Source organism: Pan paniscus, chromosome 6, assembly GCF_029289425.2.
Source record: "Pan paniscus chromosome 6, NHGRI_mPanPan1-v2.0_pri, whole genome shotgun sequence".
Taxonomy (NCBI): Eukaryota; Metazoa; Chordata; class Mammalia; order Primates; family Hominidae; genus Pan; species Pan paniscus.
In genome coordinates this window covers 52,669,363-52,693,538 of record NC_073255.2, presented here as the reverse complement: position 1 = coordinate 52,693,538, position 24,176 = coordinate 52,669,363, and the positions used below count along the sequence as shown (strand labels likewise).

The window sequence follows — 24,176 nt, the reverse complement described above, 5'->3', positions numbered from 1 at the left end:
GAGGCTGGAGTGCAGTGGCATGATCTTTACTCACTGCAACCTCTGCCTCCTGGGTTCAAGCGATTCTCCTGCTTCCTGAGTAGCTGGGATTACAGGCGTGTACCATCACGCCCAGCTAATTTTTTGTATTTTTAGTAGAGACGGGGTCTCATCATTTTGGCTAGGCTGGTCTCAAACTCCTGACCTCAGATGATATGCCTGCCTCAGCCTCCCAAAGTTCTGGGATTACAGGCATGAGCCACCGTGCCTGGAACCACCATGGTCTTTCACACCACCAATGTGACATCACTGAACATGGAGTTGGGAGGAGTTGTGCAAAATTGGCTCTCACAGTAAGAGTCGGCTCCAGGCCTGCTGTCTACAGCCCAACTTTGCTCTCAAGCCTCGTTTACCAAAGCCATGGCCATCATCTGAATGACTCATAGTGTGTTCATTCTTTGGAGTAGTCTGGATCTGGTGCTGGACCAGGCATTCAATTGTGTGTACTTGGGTGACTTTCTAACTTCTTCTCACCTTATGACAAAATTCCTTTTCCTGAGAACTATTTTGGTCTCCCCTTTTTGTGGAGAGAAACCTGGATGAAACAGCCATATCAGCGCCATTTCTATTTGCTGAGGGCATGTTGATGAGCACCCCATCCTTTCCATTCGTCAGTGACTCTCCATGGGAAGCTTTGTATGAGAAAGTTTTTTAGAGTTAGGTGAGAGGAACTTTGCTTTCTCATAGGAACAACTTGATTTTATCCTTTTGCCTCCGGCTGTAGCTCAGAGCCAAATGGACACCCTGCTGCTGCCATGCACAGCTTTGGCCTGTGCATGTGGCTTTATAGCAGTGTCTGAGCAAACTAAAAATGATAAATTTCATTCATTTGATGTTATTTCAGTGCTCCCTTAAATCAGTTCCTTGGTGGAAAAATGAAGCATATCTATAAACATAATAAAGAAGTTAATTGGAAAGAAAACAGACTAGTGTTTGTGCCAACACTGCACTTCATCTATGTCTTCACATCTGCCACTCACAGGCATCTTGGGAGGCCAGTCACATGCTGCACCCAGTCGGCAGTCAGTGCAGAGAGAGGACTGGGTCTTGGTCTGTGTGTCCCAGAGCCTCCCTTGTTTACCCTAGCCCCGGCACTCCCTCTGCACCAGCCCTATGGCCCCGACACCTTCCCACCCTTTAGGCTTGCGGAAGCCCTCGCCATCCCCTCTGCCTGGAATACCCTCTCTCAGATGACCACGGGCTCCACGCTCACCTTCAGGTCTTTGTTAGACGTCACCACCTACTGAAGCTTCCATGGCTGCTTGAACACCTGCTTACCCCACCACTTGCCTGTCTTTCCTGCTTTTTTTTTTCCTCCTTCATATTTGTCACAACATAGTATATGTTTGCTTATTTTTCTTATTTGTTGCCTGTTTCCCCATAGGAGGGCAGAGAATTGATTTTCTGTTTCCGAGTGCCTAGAAGAGTGCCTGACACCTAGTAGTTGCATAGTAATGTTTGTTGAGTGACTGACGGAGTGAGCAAATGAACAAGTGCTTCACCCGCCATTCTCTCTTATCTCCTGCTACTAAGGAGCAAAGTGAGTTCCAGGGTTTCATGCTTCACGCTGCAAGCAGCTTGAGTTTAATTCCTGCAGAGTACCTGAAATCTGAATGAGAGAAAAATTGGCAAGAAAACGTGCTTTTGTTCTCACGTTTAATTGTTCTTGTTGATGCAGAAGCAACTTTTTATTTTTGTTCTTGCATTAAGAAATGCCAGAAACTCCTTGGGAGGCCTGAGAAACATCGCTGACTGGTGGGACTGGAGTCTCACCACACTTCTGGATGGCCTGTACCCAGGAGGCACCCCATCAGCCCGTGTGCCGGGGGCTCAGGTGAGCGTTCCGTCTCCTCTTCATAGGAGATCATCTCAGAAAAGCCATCCTGCAGTGGGTGAAACAGTCACTAATGCTGAACTGCAGCACTGCGTAGGTTCTTGAATGACCATGCAGGTGTAAGGCCGGTGGCTCTCCAGTGGGTCCCAGCAGAGCATCCTGTTCCTTTCCTGCCAGAACCCATTGGCCCCATCCCATTACACCCTGCTGAGCTGCACGGGATTCTCCAGATTCCTGTGCTTCCCAGGCCTGAGATAGACACAAGGGCTATGGCAGAGCCTCAGGAGCCCTCAGGCTGATGGGGTGGGAGGTCAGGAAATGGAAGATTCTAGTTCCGTGTGCAAAATACCCTGACAAGGAAACACAAGAACCACCCCAAAACAGAGGAAGTGCAAGGAAGCTTCCAGAAAGAGGTGAGGTTGATCCCAAGTTCGGAAGAAAAAGTTAATATGCATTTTGCATAATCCCATTCCTTGCTCATCTTTTATTTTCAACCTCTTTCCCATGTTTAAAAATGAAATATCCTGGGCGCGGTGGCTCACACCTGTAATCCCAGCACTTTGGGAAGCTGAGGCAGATGGATCACAAGGTCAGGAGTTCGAGACCAGCCTGGCCAACATGGGGAAACCCTGTCTCTACTAAAAATACAAAAGTTAGCTGTGTGTGGTGGCGCGTGCCTATAATCCCAGCTACTTGCAAGGCTGAGGCAGGAGAATTGCTTGAACCTGAGAGGTGGAGGTTGCAGTGAGCCAAGATCATGCCACTGCACTCCAGACTAAAAATACAAAAATTAGCCGGGCGTGGTGGCACGTGCCTGTAATCCTAGCTACTTGGGAGGCTGAGGCAGGAGAATTGCTTGAACCCGGTGGGTGGAGATTGCAGTGAGCTGAGGTCACACCACTGCACTCCAGCCTGGGCAACAGAGCTATTCTCTGTCTTTAAATTTAAAAAAGAGAAATATATTTGTCCATATTCCTTGAGCAGTTTATTTATAATTTTATTTTGTTGTATTCTATATAGTCTCTTGGGTTGATGACACTGGAGAAACTTTCAAAAAAGATAAAAGAGAGCATTCTCATGTGACGCAAGTTACGAACATCATTTGAACGTTAACCCTTTTCCAGGACAAGTCTGGGGAGGTTGTTGCTGCCTTCTTAGAATGTTGGTTGTATCCCTAAAATGGTATTGGAAGGAAAATAAAACTCTGACCTCTATGGTAGCAGGTGGAGTTACCCGGAGCCCCACGCCTTTTGAGCACGCTTGATGAGGAGGTTTGAAGTCCACAGCACACCCAGTCCTCATCATCTTTTTTCTCCTTTCAGCCTGGAGCTCTTGGAGGAAAATGCTACCTAATAGGCAGTTCCGTAATTAGGCAGCTAAAAGTTTTTCCTAGGCATTTATGCAAGGTAAGATGTTCCTTTTCCTTTTGTTTCCAAAAATAAATGGAATTAGAGAAGTCTAGGCAACACTGGGGCAGGACCCTGGCAGATCATTTGAACTTCTCTGCGAGTTCAGTGGTGATTGGAATTGTCAGTGCCAGGGCTGGGGAGAGGGCGAGCCTCGCCCTTCCTTCCTTCCCCCTTATGAACCCTTTCCCAAAGCCTCTTTCTTCCTTGACGTTCTGCTGCAGGTTTCTTCAATTCACTCTTTGGCCTTAGAGACTGGCATTCTAGGCAAAACTAGGATTTTTAATCAAACAATCTAAAAATAGAATATTCACATATCTTTTTCTAATGGGGAGGGTATGCCCTGAGACAGGCATTTTACCTGGCGTCTCATGATGGGGAAGTCTTCAAGTGGTCTAAGCCTTAGAACCACACACAGCTCAGATGCCAACCTTCTGTGGGTAGAGCCTTGATCCTGTAGCTTGAGCTAGAGTCTGTAGACCACGAAACAGGCTGCAGAACGATCCTATGAGGAGAGAAGGGCGCCATGTTGCAGGACAGAGCAGGTGTTCACATGTGGCCAGGCCTGGAGGCCCCGGATTGCAGGGTAGCCTGGGGAATAGTATCTGTGTCTTCTGACTGCTGGTTTGTTCTGCAGCCTCCCAGGCCATTTTCAGCACTCATCGAAGACTCTATTCCTACATGTAGTCCCGAAGTTGGAGGCCCTGAGGACCCCTACCTGATAGACCCAGAGAACCAAAACGTGACCCTGAATGGTCCCGGGGGCTGTGGGGCAAGGGAGGACTGTGTGCTCAGCCTGGGCAGAACAAGGTCAGTGAGATTCGAAGGGCCGGGGCTCATCCTGCCTGCCACCACCACTCCAGCTCTGGTGCCTGCTGGATGCGGCGCATCTGCAGCAGGTGCAGCCTCCTGACAGGCCTGCGAGGTCAGCGCACCACTGCCGGGGGCTCCAGCCAGACTTGTCATTGTTGTGAATGATAGAAGCATCACACAGGCTCAGGCCTCCACGTGGGAGAGCACAGAGCAAACGTTCTTTCAAAAAGTGGTTGCTAGAACATCTGTAGCTCATGGAATATAAGGAGCATTTGTTGCATGCTGACCTTGTGCCAAGCTGGGTGTTTACTGTCCAGCTCTGTGGAGTAGGCCCTGTGCTACTTTTCCCATGTCCTGAGGGTGAGGGGTGGAGGTTCAAGTGCGTAACAAGCACGACCCCATGTTGCAGCTAGGTCTGAGGTCAGGCCGCCTGCCCCATCCAGCCAGTCACACTGTTGTCCACAGCCACCCGTGGCTCCCCGAGCAGCATGCACCTCACACTGAGTTGGAGCTGTGCTGACCCAGTGGTAACACGGATGGTCTTAGACCAACGGGGAGGTCTAGACAGTTACAATAATGTGTGCCTTTGAGTAATACTCTTTAAAAAGGAAATGATTTAATTGTTACTAAATACAAGTTAGTATTTAGTAACTGCCTTCTCCCAGCTTGTTTGTTCCAAACAGTGGGGTCTCTAGAAAAAAAAAGAAAAATGAATATTTTAGAGTCCCTGGGGAGAGACAGTGGACATCTCTGCCTCACATAGGTTGGGGTGGGAAATGGAGGCCTTCGTTCTCCAGGTCCCTCCTGCCTGAGGGTCCCCTGGGCTGCTGCAGGGAAGAGGGTGGGGCAAGGAGAGAGGACAGAGGACTATTGATGAGGTCTCTTAGATACAGAGGGCCATCTGTCCTGCCCCTTGAAGCCCAGGCACTGTGTGTCCTTGCGAAGTCTAGCATAGGGTGTTCCCAGCATGGGACCTGCAGCTGGGAGCCTCAGTAGACTTCTGCGCCTTTCTCCCTGCCCTGCCTTACCCCAGAGTGTGCTGTTTTACAGGACTGAAGCCCACACGGCCCTGTCCCGACTCAGGGCCAGCATGTGGATTGACCGCAGCACCAGGGCTGTGTCTGTGCACTTCACTCTCTATAACCCTCCAACCCAACTCTTCACCAGCGTGTCCCTGAGAGTGGAGATCCTCCCTACGGGGAGTCTCGTCCCCTCATCCCTGGTGGAGTCATTCAGCATCTTCCGCAGCGACTCAGCCCTGCAGTACCACCTCATGCTTCCCCAGGTGAGCTGACCTGCCTCTTGGGCCTCCTGGAGGTGCACAGGAAGATGGGGCTTCACCTGGGCTGGGCTTCTCCACCAGACAGGACTAGTTCCCTACCCATTCACCTGCCCCTCCGGTCACACTCTTTGTCACATCCCCTTCGTGCGGCAAGCATCACACTAAGGGTTGGGGCATGGGACGAAGAAGACCTCCAGTGGGGAAACCAATCTTCACATGTGTGGCAAGGGCAAATATAGAGCTGTCTTGAGGTACCAAATTCATCACGGGGGAATTGGGCCTGATGTTTAGATCCCCCCAGGGATTTAGCTCAGGCTGCTGTAACAGAATAGCCTACACTGGGTGCTTTAAAAAGAGACATTTATGGCCAGGCGCGGTGGCTCATGCCTGTAATCTCAGCACTTTGGGAGGCCGAGGCGGGTGGATCACAAGGTCAGGAGTTCAACGCCGGCCTGGCCAACATGGTGAAAAACCATCTCTACTGAAAAAATACAAAAATTAGCCAGGCATGGTGGCATGCGCCTATAATCCCAGCTACTTGGGAGGCTGAGGCGGGAGAATTTCTTGAACCTGGGAGGTGGAGGTTGCAGTGAGCCGAGATCGCGCCACTGCACTCCAGCCTGGGCAACAGAGCAAGACTCCGTCTAAAAAAAAAAAAAAAGAAGGAGACATTTACTTCCCACACTCCCAGAGGCTGGAATTCCATGATCAAGATCAAGCCTGGTGAGGTTCTGGCGAGGGCTCTAGTCCTGGGAGATGGCCGCCTTCTCACGGTGTGCTCACAGAACCTCTTCTTTGTGGGTATACACAGGGAAAGAGAGCAAGAGAGAGCTGTCTAGAGTCTCTTTGTGTAAGGACACTAATCCTTTAGGACCAGAGCCCCAGTTAACCTTGATTACTTCCTTAGGGGCCCCATCCCCACATATATCCACACTAGGAGTTAGGGCTTCCACCTGTGAATTCAAGGGAACACAAATCTTCAGTCCACAGTACCCAGGGTCTTGGTGAGATGGAATATGTCCACATAGCTTCACTGAACAATCCAAAACACCAGAAGTCACTCTGAGTTATTCCTTGGGAACTTTCCTGATTTTCTGCCTGTAGTTGACTTTTCTGCTATGAAGAACTAAGTCCTGCTGACTCTTCAGGTCAAGGTTACTTTGCTTTAGCAGTGAAGAGAGGGGAGTCCCAAGAGGTTTTAGACTCTAGGGACTGTTCAGTGACCCGGTAAAGGCTGAGATTTGTGTAGAGCTCAGCTCACGCTGGTGTGGGCGGAATGGACGGTGGGAGCATGCGCCACTGGTCAGGGTCTGCCTGGGGGAGACACATAAAGTACTTACCTTGGGCATCAAATTTAAGGGGCACTACAAATACTTGGTAATCAAGGCGAACAGTATTCTGGTGCAATATTTATAAACATCAGAATTCATATCAAAAAATCATATTGGACAAAATATGGAAATTGTAGGCAATGGCAGGATCAGTTTTCCTGATAGTTTCTTTGCCTCAGGCTCCAATAAGGCTCAGCACAGCACTGCTGTTAAACACCTTGCAGCACCCAAAAGTGAACCCTGCTTTGATTATGTGTGTAGCTCCTTACAGCGGGCCAATGGGACACAATGCACATAACTCCAACAGAGGACAGAGAAGATGCATAAAGCCCTGCTGATGTGCTTCAGTTCCTTGCAAATCCATAACTAAATTTGAGTTTGGGTTAGTGATTAAAGGCATGAATCAACAGGTAACTCACCACTGGAGAGAGAATCACATAGAGAACTTTAAGAAAGTGCTTATAAGGGAGTTTTAGAAGACTTTACTTGGCTGAGAAAACTAGTATATATATGTATATATAGTTCATATGTTATCTATTTCACATGTACACAGAAACTCACTCTTTTGAGCGGTGCCAAGGAAGGACTGGAGGATCGGCATGGAGGTCGGGAGGCCTGGTGGCCGTAGATGCCCATACTCCGTGCTTTCCCTGAGTGCAGAGACCATCTTGGGTTCTAACCCCTGGCATGGAGTTTCTGTGAGTGCTTGACTTGTGGAGAGGCACCAAACCACCCCAAGTGCCTACTGAAGAGCAAGTTTAGGATTAAACCTCTGCAGAACAGGAAATGGGCTTGCATCCTAGCTACTCAAAGGTGATTGGCAGGGGAGCCGATCACATGTTTAGACTTTCAAAAAACAATTTATCAGCATTCCTATTGATCTTGTTCGTTTACATTCTCTCCACCAGCTGGTCTTCCTGGCACTCAGCCTGATCCACCTCTGTGTTCAACTCTACCGTATGATGGACAAGGGCGTCCTCAGCTACTGGCGAAAGCCAAGGAACTGGCTGGAGGTAGCCTCTCTTGTGTCATTTTCTTTTGAAAAATAACAATAAACTGTTTATATCTTGAAAAAATAATTTAAATAAGAAATTGATTATGCACTAGCTACTGCCAACATTATTGCAGTTTTCTCCCTCTGTAGTGTTAATCTCAAAACAGCATTTGAGATCAGGTATCATTTAGTGTTGCTACAGTTACCGTCATGTACCACACGAATTTCAGCCAAGGTGGTGGTCCCATAAGATCATATGGTGCTAAGAAATTTGCGTCACCTAATGACATCTTGATTCTGACCTTGTATGTAGGCCTAGGCTAAATATGTCTGTTTGTATCTTAGCTTTTAATAAAGAAGTTTAAAAATAAAAAATTAAAACAAAATTTTTAAAAATAGAAAAAACTTTTGGAATTAGGATATAAGGAAAATATTTTTTGTACAGCTGTACAGTGCATTTGTGTTTTAAGCTGTGTTATCATAGAGTCAAAAAGTTTTAAAAAATTAAAAGATTTTTAAGTAAAAGGGTTACAGTAAGCTAAGGTTAATTTATTACTGAAGAAAGAAAAACGTGTTTACAAATTTAGTGTAGCCTAAGTGTGCAGCATTTATAAAGTCTACATTAGCGTACAGTAATGCTCTAGGGCTTCACATTCACTCACCACTCACTCACTGCCTCACCCAGAGCCACTTCTGGTCCTGCAAGTGCCATTCATCGTAAGTGCTGATACAGGCGGATCATTTTTTACCTTTTGTACTGTATTTTTACTGTATCTTTTCGATGCTTAGATATAGTTAGATACACCAGCACTTACCATTGTGTATGATTGCCTCAGTATTCAGTACAGGAACACGCTGCACAGGGTTGTAGCCTGGGAACAATAGGCTGTTTCATATAGCCTAGGTGTGTGGGACTGTCTATGTTTGCATAAGTGCACCCTATAATGTTCCCCCAAGGACAAAATCACCCAGCGATGCATTTCTCAGAAGGCATCCCTGTATTAAGTGACTCATGACTATAACTTACAAACGCGTGTCACATGGGGTGCCAGGTAAGCCCTTCCTCAGGAGCCATCTGAGGGCCTTTCTCTTGGATGTTCCAGCTCTCCGTGGTTGGAGTGAGCCTCACCTACTATGCAGTTTCCGGCCACCTTGTTACTCTTGCTGGAGATGTCACTGACCAGTTTCACAGAGGACTTTGCCGAGCATTTATGGACCTCACCCTTATGGCATCATGGAATCAGGTACACGGTGTGCTCAGGGACATGCAGATAGAGGCCATGCACTGTGATGCCATCCAAAAGGCAGAGGTCACACAAACTCTAGAAGGTGCGAGACAACAGATTTGTTTGATATTGAGAGATGATGCTCTGAGCTGGCAGATGGGAGTGGCCAGGACAGTGAAGGGCCTGAAGAGCTTGAGACATGCTTTGAACACTGGGGTATGTGGATTCTGCGTGGAGCAGAACTCAAGAGCCTGGAATTCCCCCAGTGCCTCCAGGGGACGCTAAGGGGCACAGGAAGCAGGTGTTGATGCAGCATGGAGGAAGGAGGCTAGCGCTGACTTGCTTAGACACACCATTTTCTCTCTTCATTCTGGCGACAGTCATAAATGCAGGCAGTATTAGCCACTCTGCAAGTGAAGACACCAAAGCTCACAGAGTATCAGGTCCCTCAATAGAGGGAAGTCTGGTTTCAAAGTCCCTGTACCTCCTTCCCCTAGGCAGCCCTTCCTGCAGGGAATGGTTCCCCACAGGGATGGGGGCTCCTACCGGGAGGACCAGGCAAATGTGCACAGATGGGCCTGGACGAGCCCTGGGGAGGGGGCTGATGAGATGGGGCAGGATCCCCCCACAACAGCATGGGACGCTGCCTTCCTGTGGTGGTGGAAGTTGAGCCCACATATTCTGCCTCCTTGCCCTGCTGCCCTCAGATCTAGCCCCTCCCCTAACCCCCTTGTCCTCCTTTTCCCATCTAGAGGGTGGTCAGGGCCCCAGGGCCACCCCCAGGGCTGGGTGAGTCCTATAGCAACCTAGAGAACAAGGGCCAGTTCCCCTCCATCTTCAGGCCCCTTCTCCCCAGGTCCATCCATCTGCCCCACAACCTCCCTCTCACCCCTTGGCTCCTGTCTGCTGTGTAAGGAGAACCAGGCAGGATGAGGCTCGTTTCCTCTACACTTCTGCTTCCTCCACCAGTGCCCCAGTCCCTGCCTCTTTGTTGGGGATCATTTTGTTGCAAGCAAGAGAAACTCCCTAGGCTAGAGGAAAGAAACAGGTTCTAAAGGAGCCCAAGCAGAAGATTTGGCTTTTCTCCTGAAGTAAAAGAATACATGAATCTGATGAGACAGAACACTCGCACAAGCAAGGCAAAGCAACTGTCACTCACAGATTGGCAGGGACAGCAGAAGCCTGGGCTGCATGGTGAGCCAGTGCCCCCAGCTCAGGAAAGCTGACCAGGGTGGACAGAGTCCTGTCTGTATGTGTCCCGACAGAGTCCCGTCTGTGTGTGTCCCAACAGAGTCCCGTCTGTGTGTGTCCCGACAGAGTCCTGTCTGTGTGTGTCCCACTTGCACCAGTTCAGAGAGCCTGGAAAGCTGCCTGCCCTGAAGTTTCATAAGCTGGGGGAACATAACATGCTGTGCTAAAGTGTTAGAGGGCATGCTCTTCTCGGAGGAACATGACCAGAGCCCACGCTCTTCCATGTAGTTCCTCCTTATCTCCGGATATTGCATTCCTAGCACATTCAACAGTTATTGTGAGAACTATAAGCAATAAAAGGGGAAGAGATGGGCTGGCCAAGGCCAACCAGGGACATGTTCTGCAGGCACTTATCAGCATCTAATGAAATCTGCATTAAGCAATTATTTGGTTTACTGTCTTCCCCCACAAGGCTGGAAACTGCAGAATAGAGAATGTATCTATTTTGTTCACTACTGCTCCCCTGGTACCAATATTAGGGCCCGATGAGGACTGGCTGCTTAATTTATTGGCATCTCTCTCTGGGACAGACAGCAGGCTTCCTGGTCTACCTTTTGTAGTATAGCTCTGCTAGTCAACCCGCTTCCTACTATTTGAGTTCTGGCTTACCCATGTAACTGTAGTCTTGCATGGTCCTGTCGGCTACAATGCCGACATGCCTGACACTCCCTTGCCTGTGCTTAAAGGCCCACAGATAGTGGCCAGCTTTCTGTCTCTCAGTGCACAGCTTACAAGAGCATCTGATTAGTCACTGATTGGCCAGCAGGTGTGGGCCTCAGGAAGAGGGGGCAGAGTGAATGTAGGATGCTCTTTTCACCTGATGCGGACAGGGGAGGTTTTCTAGAAGCATGACTAGGGCAAACATGAATCTGGTCTACATACTGACCTGGTGACTTGCAGTAAATAGCCTCCTCCTGACTTCTGACCTTGGGAAGTGAGTTCATCCTTATATCCCTTTTCCCCACTGATGTCCTATCTTTCTCATTATGTTCCCTGCCCCTGCCAGAAAAACTTACCTGGGGAGAGCCCCTCTTCCCTGGGGATCCTTTCTAGGGCAGATGCCAATTTCCAATTCCTCAATTAGCTTCTGAGAAGAGCTGACATGTATTGAGGTTCGCTCCTGCCAGGCACTGCATAAATTCTATATAATCACGTGTATGTTGAGCTATCCAACCATCTAATGAAACAGGTACTAGTATGCCACCCATCTAGACCGAGGCTCTGAAAGGTTAAGCAACTGGCTCAAGGTCACTCACATTGACATAGGAGCTGCACTGGAATTGGCCTCTGGTCTTGGGGTCCTGGGTAACTGCATTCCTAAGCACAGAACTATAATGCAATGGAACGGCCCTCCAAGGACATGGTCCACATTGTCCTGACCCAGGAGTGCTCAAGGCAGGAACCTGTATCTCACACCATTCAGCTCTGTTGCTGTGTTGCTGTGTGTTCAGGGCCAGCTTTTCAGAAATGTGCAGTGTAGACAATGTTTGTCTTCTGAGGTGCCCTCGTGTACCCGTCTCTGTTCTGGCACCTTGGCCTCTGCCCACACTACAGCTTTCCCTCCTAATTCCACTTCCATGGGCACCTGTTGTGCTGTTTGTCAAATTATTCTCTGTAGAGACAGTTAGAGGAATTTAGCTCTAACTTCAATGTAGGCTGCATCCCAGGTGCAGGAAGAACGAGTCATCTTCAAGATAAACACAAATGACTTTCTAATGATGGAATTTAACACCCAGGATTAAAGAACTATGATTTGAGTGTGTGAAAATGAAAATGCACAGGCTTTAGAATCAGCAGACCTAAAACTCACTCCCAGCTCCTCTTTGACCATGTGCCATTGGGCAAGTTTCTTAACTTTCTTCAAGTCTTAATAAGGTAGAACTATGATACATACCTTGGGGGTTTTGCTAGGATTTGAATGTGTGCGTGTGTGTGTGTGTGTGTGTGTGTGTGTGTGTATTTGTACAGGCACATTCAAACATGTCCTTGGAACAGCTTGGCACCTAGCAGATGTTCCATAAATGAAAGTCATAATAATGGCAATTACTCAGAAGGCTTTATGGCATCCCTCAATCAGATGGAGGCAAGAAAGGGGCCCTTCCACTCTGTCCACAGGAGGTTTATAGCCGTGTTGTCCAATAGTCACCACTAGCCACAAATGGCTATTGAGAACTTGAAATGTGGCTAGTCCGAACTGAGATGTGCTGTGAGTGTAAAATACTCGCTGGACTTCATAAACTTAGTATGAAAATTAAAAATGTGCTGGGCGTGGTGGCTCACGCCTATAATCCTAGCATTTTGGGAGGCCAAGGCTGACAGATTGCCTGAGTTCAGAAGTTCAAGACCAGCCTGAGCAACATGGTGAAATGCTGTCTCTATTAAAATGCAAAAAAAAAAAAAAAAAAATAGCCACTATGGTGGCATGTGCCTGTAGCCCCAGCTACTCGGTAGGCTGCGACAGGAGAATTGCTTGAACTCACCAGGAGGCGGAGGTTGCAGTGAGCCAAGATCCTGCCACTGAAGCCTGGGTAACAGATTGAGACTCTCTCTCAAAAAAAAAAAAAAAAAAAATGTAAAATGTAAAATATCTCAATATTTTTTATGTTGGTTACATATTGACATGATGCTATTTTATATGATTTTACATGTACTAATTTAAACAAAATATAAAACAAATTTACTCTGTTTAATTATACTTTTTAAAACATGGCTACTAGAAAATTCTACCCATAGCTTGCATTGCATTTTTCTTGGCCGGTGCTGGCTAAAGCCCCATTCATCCCCCATTCAACCATGTGCGGCCCTGCCTGCTCTGAAGGGAACCCGAGGGGTGACAGCCACTCACAGCTTCTCTAGGTTTTGGTTGTCAGAAGTCATTGTTGACTTTGTCCCAATTACTGAGGAAATAAAACAAACAGAAAACCTTGATTCATTGCCCATATAGATTTTAAACCATCCAGCTGTCATTTCTTTTCTCTTGGGCTTACAATTTTGGTGAGAGCATATGAGATCATACACCCAAAAGTACTTTCCCCATAAGCCCCTGGTAGGGAGGGGAGAAGGGAGCAGCCTTCCTAGAGGCCTTGTGAATGTGGACGAGTCCGTAAGGCTGTTTGCCCCTGGGTCTGCCATGCCCCCCAGTTGTACTATGTTTGTCTGTTCACACTGTTTATCTGAGCCGTAGACTCTAGAGCTATAAAAGGGGAGTGCCTCCCTTATTTGCGAGGATTACGTTTTTAAAAACCTACTTGGAAAGTGTTGGTGCCCTATTCTGTACATGTATCTGGGGGAAAGGAAATAAGTATGCACTAAATACTTCTTTGAGTCCCCTCTGTGGTGATGATTTTCTTATAGCCCAGTAGACTGAGGCACAGACAGGGAGAACAGACATGGGGTGGACAGAGTCCCATCTGTGTGTGCCTGCTAGACCTGCTCCATCCTGGTGTTCAAAGAAATGGCCAGGCCAGAATTCAGAGCAGGTCTTCTCAAAATGCGTTATGATTTGTATTTACCCCTAGTTCCAACTCATTCTCCTCTGCAGACATCTGCACTTGATGTCCCTCGGAGACTCATGGGTCTATATAACATCATCAAATCCAATGAACTCTTTATGCATGACTGACAGCTGTGAATATGTCTGCACCTTTCAGTGACTGGCATGGCACACTGACTGTTCTGTTCTTCTGTCTCAGAGGGCTCGATGGCTCCGGGGAATCCTCTTATTCCTCTTCACATTAAAATGCGTCTATCTTCCTGGCATTCAAAACACAATGGCATCCTGCTCCTCCATGGTGCGCCACTCACTCCCCAGCATCTTTGTAGCAGGGGTAAGAACTCTCCCCTTTATCAGGTGATTTCCCTTGTAAACCATTGATCTGTGTACTCTTATCAGCCTTTCTCAAGGGAAAAACGAACTGCTCTCAAGGTAAACACCATCTAGAAGTCCAGTCTTCTAATACCTTACAGTGTGGTTTTAGATAACTGATATCAATAGTTACATAGTAAGTTATGGTCATGACAACAATAACCATGATTTAGGAAACACTTGCTCTGTACTATACCTTACAACAGCATGTTATTATTACTAATATAAGTAGTTATTATCACCTACTGAGCTTTCTCTAAGTGCCAGGAATGGCACTTTGGGCCTCTCATAGATTACTTCGTTTAACTATCACAACCAAGCTATGGACAGGCACAGTTCTTCTTAGAAGATTCTCAGGATTTCCTGTCTCAAACAACAGGGCACAGCCAAGTCTTCATCCAGGGCTAGCCCTGAAGTCTGGTCTGGAGGGTGAAGCTCCGAATCAACAGGTCCAGAGTACAGCTTGGAGCCCTGATGAAGTTCCTGGGGTGCTGTTGATTCCGATCTGGTCCCAGCAGAGAAAGAGCTTTCTCCAACCTGACAGGCCCTAGTACAGCAAAGAATTGCAATCAGGGCTGAGGGAAAGTCTAGGCCAAGTGCCCTGAGTTAGGAGGCTCTGGCTGTCAGGATCCAAGCCACACAGGACACCAAGCACAGGTCTCCTGCTCCAGGGAAGGGGTTCTGCAAGCCCTATTCGCCTTACACTGGAGGAACATGCTGAGCAAACCAGGGCAGAGAGAACGAACCTGAGAGTCAGAGAGAGCAGCATTCGAACCTGGCTGTCCCACACTCCAGCTCACTGTTGTGAGCACCAGCCATTTGCCCAACCTCTGCCTCCAGAAAAAGCATTAACGATGTTTGCCCCGAAGGTTATTACTGGCCTTTGAGATTATATGCATGTAGAATTTATGGAGTGATTAAACTAGTCATTATTAAGACCATTTAGCAACATGCAAAACTGCTTTTTTTTTTTTTGAGATAGAGTTTCGCTCTGTCGCCCAGGCTGGAGGGCAGTGGTGCAATCTTGGCTCACTGTAAAGCTCCACCTCCCGGGTTCATGCCATTCTTCTGCCTCAGCCTCCCGAGTAGCTGGGACTACAGGCACGCACCACCATGTCTGGCTAATTTTTTGTACTTTTAGTAGAGACGGTGTTTCACCGTGTTAGCCAGGATGGTCTCCATCTCCTGACCTCGTGATCCGCCCGCCTCGGTCTCCCAAAGTGCTGGGATTACAGGTGTGAGCCACCGCGCCCAGCCAAAAATGCTTTTATGTAAGGAAAAAAAAGCCCAGAATATAAATAATTTGTGTCCAAATTAAGTAGCAGAATTCTAACTGTGCAGCAAGTATAGATGTATAGGCATCAAGAGGAGACCAGGAGACCACACAGCTCAATTTGTCCAGTTGTAGACTCATAGATTGTGCTTTCTTTCTTCTGAGTTCCACTGATGTCTGATTTCACTTATGGAGTAAGTAATACTAAAACGAGTCCCAGTGCATTTGTAGGGAAGTCTTTGGGTACCTGTCCAGGCTTGTACATGAATCCAGCAAGGACCCACACAGAATGCAGCCCGTGACTATAGCTGCAGCTAGGTAGGGCCTCTCTGTAGGCCCGTCCACAGTCTACACACACAGCCCCATGTGGACCTATGGGGCGACCGCCTGATGGTCTGACATCCAGGCTGAAAAAATACTTGTCAGCACCAGAGCTGGTTGGAGCAGATGGAGTGAGAAGCATGAACGGAGCCAGTGATACAACCCCTCAGATCCCAGGCCAAGTTCCCAGTCTGTTACGACAACCAGGACCATGAAACTTAACCTGAACCAAATCTACATCAAAATTGGAAAGCCTTCCTGATGCTTCCTAAGTGATTTATTTTACTAAGCTCTGGCCAGGTGCGGGGAACATAAAGATCATGAGGGAGCTGCCCCCTCATGGCAACCATGGCCTCCTAAGGGGGCCAAAGGCCAGGGGAGCAGGCCGCTTGTCACCACAGGCAGAGGAGGCAGCTGAGGAGAGGAGAGGGCACTGGCAGGAAGAGCCCTTGAAAGGGAGGAGGGAGACCAGCCACAGTGTGGGAGGCTGGTGGGGTGGGAGGAGGGAGGCCTAGGAGACGGGTGAGAGGGTGACATACGCCTTTTGGGTTCAAAACCAGGGATGATGTGATTGATCCACACTCCCAAAACTGCCCCTCGAAGTTTGTCTCTATTTTCAACATTTGGAAGTTGAGTCTTCCACTCCTAAGAAGAGGTGACGAGGTCAGTGCTCTCTGGATTTTCTTTCTGCAGCTGGTGGGGGCCCTGATGCTGGCCGCCCTCTCCCACCTGCACCGATTTCTGCTCTCTATGTGGGTTCTACCACCTGGCACCTTCACAGACGCCTTCCCCGGGCTGCTGTTTCATTTTCCCAGAAGAAGCCAAAAAGACTGCCTCCTTGGCCTTTCGAAGTCTGACCAGCGGGCCATGGCTTGTTACTTTGGGATCCTTTTAATAGTCTCTGCCACACTGTGTTTTGGAATGGTAAGTAAACACGTCCCCAACTTTCAAGTTATGGTTTGTAAAAGTTTCATTTGCTGTTGGGGTGAAACTCTGGTCCATGTGGACAGGGCCAGGCAACACAGGCCAGATCTCATGGTAATGAATCCTTGCCGTCCAGCTCACCTGCCCTGGGAGGTCAGGTCAGTCAAACACAGTTGGTTTGACTCTCCCTTACTCTAGAATAGTCCAGCACGAGAGCAGCCACCCCAGGGTGCCGCCTCCTCCAGGAAGCTTCCCTGGCCCCCCTCACTCTGCACTGAATCACATCATTTCTTGCTGTGAACTTCATCTGCAATCTCACACTGCCTCAGGGGTATCTGTTGCCTTTTCTCAGTCTTTCCATCTTATCAGAGTTGCACTCCCATTAGCCACCTCCGCTGGACGTGTTCTCCAGGCTAGCGGCCAAAGGAGGAATGGCTCCCTGTTTCACGCCCTCCTACTGACCTGCCACTGGCAAATCTAGTCATGTCATACGTGGCTTAAACTCTTTCAATGGAAGAAGAGGCTCCCCCATGATCTTGTCCTATTGCCTGGACTTGGGGTCAACAGATTTAGCAAATAAAACTGGAACCCAGTTACAGTTAAGTTTCAGTAAACAATGGAAAAGTTTTCAGTATTAGTAAGCCCCCTGCAGCAGTTCAGACATATTTATGTTAAAAGTTATTTGTTGTTGACCTGAAATTAAAATGTTACTGAGTGTCTTATATTTTACCCCTCCCTGCCGAGGCTCCGACCTGCTCTGCCCAGCCAGACCCAGGATTGCTATGCCCATATCACAAGGGTGGGACTCATCACTTCTATTTCCAGAAGGCCCTACAGGTGTTCCTATGGAAGGCTCAGGGTTGGGACCCCTGCTCTGTGCTTGACTAAGCCTATAGGCATGCTGTCCACACTTACTGAACATGCCTTCCCTCGGATCCCTCCACTGTGACTCGTTCAGCGTTAAGTTCTAAGACAGGTTCAATGTGGTGTTCCCTCTAGAAGCTCTCCCAGCACCGATTCTCCCCTGGACCCCCAAAGGCTCTGAGCATGCCTCCTCATTGCACCCATTGTCTTGTGCTATTGGTTTTTGTCTGCTTTTGAACTCTAGCCACATTCCTAGCAGGCATATTGGTGTGCCTGCCTTCTAGGGTAGTAGTTCCTGACACATTGTAGAGCCCACTGCAAGTTCAGTAAATTGAATATTCAAGCTTTGTAAGTGGATAAAAATTCTCTGCAGTCCTTAAAAGTCTACTGGTATTCTAGTTTAGTAGCTAGAGGGAAACTAAAAGTGATTGCTCATGTTCACACCTTGACAACACTCAGGCCCGAGTCCTTTGCTTTTATCAATGATCCTAGCTCCCTACTCTTGCTCATCCATGAATGCATAAATCCATCGATCACCCATCCACACACCTACTCACCAAACTAGTTACCTGTCCACCTATCCACCCACCCATCCACCCATCCATCCATCAATCCACTCATTTGTTCATTCATGCACTCACTCATTCAACAAAAAACTAAAGAATGCCCATTATATTCAGGCAATGGCGAAACAAAGATAATAACTGCTTCCTGCCTCAGGGAGCTCACAGTCCATAGGGGAAGACTGGCATATACAAATAATTATGGCAATTTTTATATTTTGAATACAGTTTTTAAATTGGATATGTGATTTGTAAATCTGTAGCTTCTCCTTTTATTCTCTTAACAGCATCTCTACAGAGCAGAAGTTGTAAATTTTGATAAAGGCCAGTTTTTCAATGTTTTCTTTTATGGATTTTGCTGTTGGTGTCCTGGCTCAAATGAATTGCCAAACCCAAGGTCACATATTTTCTCCTATTATTTTCTTCTAGAATTTTTTTTGTTTCTTTGTTTTTGTTTTTTTTTTTGTTTTTGTTTTTGTTTTTTGAGACAGAGTCTCACTCTGTCGCCCAGGCTGGAGTGCAGTGGCGTGATCTCAGATCACTGCAACCTCTGCCTCCCAGGTTCAAGTGATTCTCCTGCCTCAGTCTCCTGAGTAGCTGGGATTACAGGCGTGTGCCACCACACCCAGCTAATTTTGTATTTTTAGTAGAGACAGGGTTTCGTCATGTTGGTAAGGCTGGTCTCGAACTCCTGACCTCGTGATCCTCCCGCCTCAGCCTCCCAAAGTGCTGGGATTACAGATGTGAGCCACTGCACGCGGCCTTTCTTCTAGAATTTTTATAGTTTTATGTTTTACATTTAGGTTAATCATCTGTTTTAAGCTAATTTTAATGTAAGATGTGAGGTATGGAACAGAGTTCCTGTTTTTTATAAATGAATATCCAATTTTTCCAGCACAATTTTTTTGAAGAATATTTACTCCATTGAATTGGCTTTACAACTTTGTCAAAAAGCAATTGACAGTATCTGTGTGGATCTATATCTGGGTTCTCTATTCTACTCCATTGATCTTTCCTTTAGCCAATCCCATGAGGTCTTTTTCACTCTGTGGCAAATCTTAAAGTAGCATGGATGAGTCCTCCAGCTTTGTTCTGTTTTGACTGTAGGTGTTCTAGCTCTTTTGCCTTTCAATATAAGTTTTAGAATCATCTTGTTACTATCTTTTTAAAAAATCATGTTGGTGTTTTGATTGAACTTGCTGTGGAATTATAAATCAAATTTGGGGGGAATTGGCATCCTAATAATATTAAGCTTTTTTGATCCTAGAATTCTGTATTTCTCTCCATTTATTTAGATACTCTTTGATTTTTTTATCACTGTTTTATAGTTCTCAGCATACAGATCCTACACAATTATAGGCAATTTTAAAGCCTAACTAGAAGTGTCCTCAAAGAGCAAGAAACTTAGATCAGAGACTCATTTATTCTTCCTAAGGAGACCAGGAAATCTTCATACAACAGGAGAGTGAGCCTTGATGAGCAGTTCCACTCATGGTGATGACTGCTGAGAGCAGCATTTTAGACAGGGGGCATGCAGGGAGGGCCATGCTGGAGTTCTGGGTCAAGTGGGCATTATGTTGAAAAGGATGGTTGGAGTCAGGAATGGAGGGCCTTGAATGTCATGCTTAGGCACCTGGATGCTATCTTCTGAGACAGGCAGGCAATATTGCATTGAGGTCTCTGGGTGGAAGAGTCAGGTCTTGCTGTCCGCGATGGGTGTTTTGCTGGTAAATCCAGGAGGCCTCAGACCTACACACCAATGGCCTACCCTTTCAGGCTCCTGAGCATCTTTGCAGAGTTCTGAAATTTTGTGAGGGGTTCGAGGGATTTGGGGACCAATCAAGAACAAACATATGACCACAAGAGATGATAACACACACAAGCTTTATCTGGGTAATGTTTTGAAGTGTTTCCATGTGGGGGAACTCCCTCATACTTCATGCTATGAAACTGTCCACAGGTTTACAGCGTAGGGGCCAAGAACAATCCAAAAAGGAAGAAGAGCAAGGGTGATCTCAGGGGAGAGGGGCAGCAGAGAGAGAGCTTACCCCTTAGACGATGCTGCTTAGCAGCATGGAGGGGAGGCTCTGGGTCAGAAAGCTCCTGAGGCCAGCAGCAGCTTGGGGCCTTATAACATTATCAGTGGGTAACAGCTGTCCCCTGAGGTTTTGCAGGGTGTGTAAAGCTGACAGGCTCTAAATGGCTAAAATGTTTGTTTGGGTGTTTTTTTTTTTTTTTTTGAGACGGAGTCTTGCTCTGTCGCCCAGACAGGAGTGCAGTGGCGCAATCTCGGCTCACTGCAAGCTCCGCCTCCCGGGTTCACGCCATTCTTCTGCCGCAGCCTCCCGAGTAGCTGGGACTACAGGTGCCCACCGCCACACCCGGCTAACTTTTTTTTTTTTTTTTGTAATTTTAGTAGAGACAGGGTTTCACCATGTTAGCCAGGATGGTTTCGATCTCCTGACCTCATGGTCCGCCCGCCTTGGCCTCCCAAAGTGCTGGGATTACAGGCATGAGCCACTGCGCCCAGCCCTGTTTGGGTTATTTTTTAAACAATTGGATGTGTAAAAATTCGAGTTTGTTACCAGTAGGCTTTTGAGCTAACAGCTTACAGCCTGCAGTGAAGAAATAAACCACCTGGAGGCTTATAGAGCACATGTTGAGGGCACAACAACTTGCTGAGCCCAAGACCCTTTCTGGTCTCCCAGGCACAGGCACAGGCCTCTCTCCTGAGGCTCACCCACAGCTCAGAATGGCTCACCAGGGGACACTGAAACTGAGACATAGACTTTACATATGGGCATGCACATAGCGTTGATAATCTCAGTCTCCAAAGTTAGATACTGAAAACAACCTTTATAATACAATGAATTTCCATTGCTGAGATCATCTTACTGCCATTTAGTTCAATTCAGGAGAGGTATTTTCCTGATTTTGCTTTTTTTCACCAAGAAATCACTATTTTACCAAAAGCTCATAAAGTAGCATTATCAGATATAATCTCCATTGCATAGTTTATCACATTAACAAAGCTCTTTATTTAGGCTGCTAACATGAAATTCGTCTTTATTTTTTTCTTTTTCCTAGCTGAGAGGTTTTCTCATGACTTTACCCCAAAAAAGAAAATCTTTTCAAAGTAAATCTTTTGTGAGACTTAAAGACATCACTGCTTATATGTGGGAAAAGGTCCTCACCTTTCTGAGACTGGAAACACCAAAGTTGGAAGAGGCTGAGATGGTTGAGAATCACGTAAGCTGTGAGATCTTGGATTACTGAGCATGATAGCACACACTCAAGATGATGGTTTCATTGCAGAATTTTGCTTTCAGTTATCAAAGCATGAGTATGTTTCCATGCCAAATCTCCTTGCAAAGCCACAAAATTAGTCTCAATCATAGTGGAACTCACGGAATTTTCCCGTGCAATTCTAAAACACTTTACAGATTACCAAGCACATTCTCCTGCCTTAACTCACTATATCCTTATAGTGACCTGTACAGTTGGAAAGACAGAGTTTATGGTCTTCCCCAGGACACAGACATGTTGTATTCTGTCCCCTGAGTTAGTCATTTGCTTTTGGTGCCTGCTATCAAACCCAAACTTCTATCCAAAACATGGAGCCTTAGGTGCATTACTTGAGTTCAGTCACCCCAGACATGCATGTAAACAAATCAAACCAGGTGTTTGCACACTGAATACTCACTTTCTTCCATGGCTGATGTATTAGTTTGTTTTCATACTGCTGATAAAGACATACCCAAAACTGGGAACAAAAAGAAGTTTAATTGGACTTACATTTCCACATGACTCGGGAGGCCTCAGATTCATGGTGGGAGGTGAAAGGCACTTCTTACATGGTGGTGGCAAGAGAAAAATGATCCAGATGCAAAAGTGGAAACCCGTTATAAATGATCAGATCTTGTGAGACTTCTTCACTATCACAAGAATAGCATGAGAAAGACCAGCCCCTATGATTCAATTACCTCCCACTAGGTCCCTCCCACAACATGTGGGAATTCTGGGAGATATAATTCTAGTTGAGATTTGAATAGGGACACAGCCAAACAATATCATTCTGCCCCTGGCCCCCTCCAAATCTCATGTCCTCACATTTCAAAACCAATTATGCCTTCCCAAAAGTCCCCCAAAGTCTTAACTCATTTTAGCATTAACCCAAAAGTCCACAGTCCAAAGTGTCATCTGAGACAAGGCAAGTCCCTTCTGCCTATGAGCCTGTAAAATAAAAAATAAGTTAGTTACTTCCTAGATACAGTGGGAGTACAGGGATTGGGTAAATACAACTGTTCCAAATGGGAGAAATTGGCCAAAACCAAGGGGTTACAGGCCCTATACCAGTCCAAAATCCAACAGGTCAATCAAATTTTAAAGCTCCAAAATGATCTCCTTTGATTCCAGGGCTCACGTGTAGGTGATGCTGATGCCAGAGGTGGGTTCCCATGGTCTTGGGCAGCTCTGCCCCTGTAGCTTTGCAGGGTACAGCCTCCTTCCTGGCTGCTTTCATGGGCTGGCATTGAGTGTCTGTGGCTTTTCCAGGTGCACAGTGCAAGTTGTCAGAGGATCCACGATTTTGGGGTCTGGAGGATGGTGGCCCTCTTCTCACAGCTCCACTAGGTCCCTTCCACACTGCCCTAGCAGTTCTCCATAAGGGCCCCGCCCCTGCAGAAAACTTTTGCCTGGGCATCCAGGCATTTCCATACATCTTCTGAAATCTAGGCTGAGGTTCCTAAACCTCAATTCTTGACTTCTGTGCACCCATAGGCTCAATACCACATGGAAGCTGCCAAGGCTTGGGGCTTCCACTCTCTGAAGCCACAGCCCAAGTTGTACAATGGCCCCTTTCGGCCATGGCTGGAGCAGCTGGGACACAGGGCATCAAGTCTCTAGGCTGCACACAGCACGGGGAACCTGGGCCCAGTCCACTAAACCACTTATTCCTCCTTGGCCTCCAGGCCTGTGATGGGAGAGGCTGCTGTGAAGGTCTCTGACATGACTTGGAGACATTTTCCCCATGGCCTTGGGGATTAACATTAGGCTCCTTGCTACTTATGCAAATTTCTGCAGCTGGCTTGAACTTCTCCCCAGAAAATGAGTTTTTCTTTTCCACTGCACTGTCAGGCTGCAAATTTCTTTAACTTTTATGCTCCATTTCCCATTTAAAATGGAATGCTTTTAACAGCACCCAAGTCACCTTTTGAATGCTTTGCTGCTTAGAAATTTCTTCGGCCAGATACCCTGAATCATCTCTCTCAAGTTCAAAGTTCCACAAATCTCTAGGGCAGGGGCAAAATGCCGCCTGCTAAAACATAAAAAGAGTCACCTTTGCTCCAGTTCCCAACAAGTTCTTTATCTCCATCTGAGACCAACTCAGCCTGGACTTTATTTTTCATATCACTATCAGCATTTTTGTCAAAGTCATTCCACAAGTCTCTAGGAGGTTCCAAACTTTCCCACATTTTCCTGTCTTCTTCTGAGCCCTCCAAACTGTTCCAACCTCTGCCTGTTATCAAGTTCCAAAGCCACTTTCACATTTTTGGGCATCTTTTCAGCAACACCCCACTCTACTGGTACCAATTTACTGTTTTAGTTCATTTTCAAGCTGCTGATAAAGACATACCTGAAACTGGGGACAAAAAGATATTTAATTGGACTTACAGTTCCACATGGCTGGGGAGGCCTCAGAATCATGGCGAGAGGTGAAAGGCACATCTTACGTGGCAGTGGCAAGAGAAAAATGAGCAAGATGCAAAAGCGGAAACACCTGATAAGCCATCAGATCTCATGAGATCTTATTCACTATCACAAGAATAGCACGGGAAAGACCAGCCCCCATGATTCAATTACCTCCCCCTAGGTCCCTCCCACAACACAGGAATTCTGGGAGATACAATTCAAGTTGAGATTTGAATGGGGACACAACCAAACCATATCAGGTGATATTTAAGCATCATCCAGTAAGGTTCTGAAGGCAGTCATATGTAATCACGGTACTGTACATTTTGATAGGGCTTTATTCTCTGTCATGTGCTTCCCCATCCATTATTGCCTTATTTTTTTAATAGTGCTCAATAAAGATTTATTAATCAAAGGGATGAAAGAATGACCTTATTTTCCCATAGCAGCATGATGCATTACTGCCTTTAAATCCATTCAATAGTTTTTTTTTATGTAG

The 24,176-nt window shown here is 46.8% G+C and overlaps 1 protein-coding gene across 1 annotated transcript in view; it reads left to right on the top strand.

Annotated features, from left to right (window-relative positions):
• The window catches only part of PKD1L1 (polycystin 1 like 1, transient receptor potential channel interacting), a 263,204-nt gene that overhangs the window by 147,842 nt on the left and 91,186 nt on the right, over positions 1 to 24,176 (top strand). Inside the window, exons 48-56 of the mRNA XM_055115919.2 lie at positions 1,750 to 1,873; positions 3,196 to 3,279; positions 3,917 to 4,089; positions 5,143 to 5,377; positions 7,614 to 7,718; positions 8,803 to 8,943; positions 13,869 to 14,003; positions 16,329 to 16,559; positions 21,074 to 21,235. Of these exons, the coding sequence (XP_054971894.1) occupies positions 1,750 to 1,873; positions 3,196 to 3,279; positions 3,917 to 4,089; positions 5,143 to 5,377; positions 7,614 to 7,718; positions 8,803 to 8,943; positions 13,869 to 14,003; positions 16,329 to 16,559; positions 21,074 to 21,235 (1,390 nt within the window). The remainder of the gene's footprint in view (positions 1 to 1,749; positions 1,874 to 3,195; positions 3,280 to 3,916; positions 4,090 to 5,142; positions 5,378 to 7,613; positions 7,719 to 8,802; positions 8,944 to 13,868; positions 14,004 to 16,328; positions 16,560 to 21,073; positions 21,236 to 24,176) is intronic.